Raw genomic sequence first — 1,213 nt, 5'->3', positions numbered from 1 at the left:
GGCCGCCAGCCATGGCCAAGGCAACGAAGTCCTCGACGGGGGCGGCTTTGCCGGCGCTGAAGAGCAGGAGCCCGTCGGGTGCCAGCGGCAGGAACTCGGCCTCCACCCGCAGCTCGTGGTGGACGTTGGTGAGGGGCGGGTAGGAGACGAAGGCGCCCGCCTCGCCGAAGGATGGCACGCTCACTGCCTCGCCTGCGGCACCCCCAAATCAGTGCCCGGCTGCTGGGACCCCATCCTCCGTCCCCACAGTGCCCATCTCCCCAGGGTGGGACCCCGTCCTCCATCCCCATGGCACCCATCTCCCCAGGGTGGTCCCCAGCCCTGTCCCCATCTCCCCTGGGTGGTCCCAGCCCTGTGCCCGTGTCCCCAGGGCGGTCCCCATCTCCCCAGGGTGGTCCCAGCCCTGTGCCCGTGTCCCCAGGGTGGTCCTCAGCTTGTGTCCCCTGGGTGGTCCCCAATCCCCCATCCCCATCGTGCCCATCTCCCTGGGATGGCACCCAATGTCCCATCTCCATCATGTCCGTGACGCCCATCTTCCCAGATGGTACCTAGTCCCCTGTCCCCACCATGCCTGTGTCTCCAGGGAGGTCCCCAGCCCCGTGCCCATCTCCCCTGGGTGGTCCCAGCCCTGTGCCCGTGTCCCCAGGGTGGTCCCCAGCCCTGCCCCATCTCCTGGTCCCCAATCCCCCATCCCCATCGTGCCCATCTCCCTGGGATGGCACCCAATGTCCCATCTCCATCATGTCCGTGACGCCCATCTTCCCAGATGGTACCTAGTCCCCTGTCCCCACCATGCCTGTGTCTCCAGGGAGGTCCCCAGCCCCGTGCCCATCTCCCCTGGGTGGTCCCAGCCCTGTGCCCGTGTCCCCAGGGTGGTCCTCAGCTTGTCCCCTCCCTGTGCCCGTGTCCCCAGGGCGGTCCCCAGCCCTGTCCCCATCTCCCCAGGGTGGTCCCAGCCCCGCGCCCGTGTCCCCAGGGCGGTGCCAGCCCTGTCCCCGCGTCCCCGGCCGTGCTCACCCTCGGTGCACCTCTCCCCAGCCTTGCCCAGATGGCAGCGGCAGGTATAGCCCTGCCCGTCCGGCCGGTTGACGCAGGTGGCATCAGGCCCGCACGCCTCTGTAGGGTGACAAGCCGTGAGCACCCATCCGGGGAGGGACATCGGGGTGACGTCCCCACGGGGCGGGCACCTTACCTGGGTGACAGTGCAAAGCCC

The 1,213-nt window shown here is 69.5% G+C and overlaps 1 protein-coding gene across 1 annotated transcript in view; it reads right to left on the bottom strand.

Annotated features, from left to right (window-relative positions):
• Window positions 1–1,213, bottom strand: part of HSPG2 (heparan sulfate proteoglycan 2) — a gene marked incomplete at its 5' end in the record, with an annotated part of 15,959 nt that overhangs the window by 1,376 nt on the left and 13,370 nt on the right. Inside the window, 2 exon segments of the mRNA XM_019474704.1 lie at window positions 1,018–1,116; window positions 1,193–1,213. The exon segment at window positions 1,193–1,213 is cut by the window's right edge and continues 279 nt beyond it. Of these exon segments, the coding sequence (XP_019330249.1) occupies window positions 1,018–1,116; window positions 1,193–1,213 (120 nt within the window).

The sequence above is a fragment of the Aptenodytes forsteri genome, unplaced genomic scaffold (genome assembly GCF_000699145.1).
Source record: "Aptenodytes forsteri isolate BGI_AS27 unplaced genomic scaffold, ASM69914v1 Scaffold61, whole genome shotgun sequence".
NCBI lineage: Eukaryota > Metazoa > Chordata > Aves > Sphenisciformes > Spheniscidae > Aptenodytes > Aptenodytes forsteri.
The sequence above is the reverse complement of the archived record's forward strand: the minus strand, read 5'-3'. Positions and strand labels throughout refer to the sequence as shown.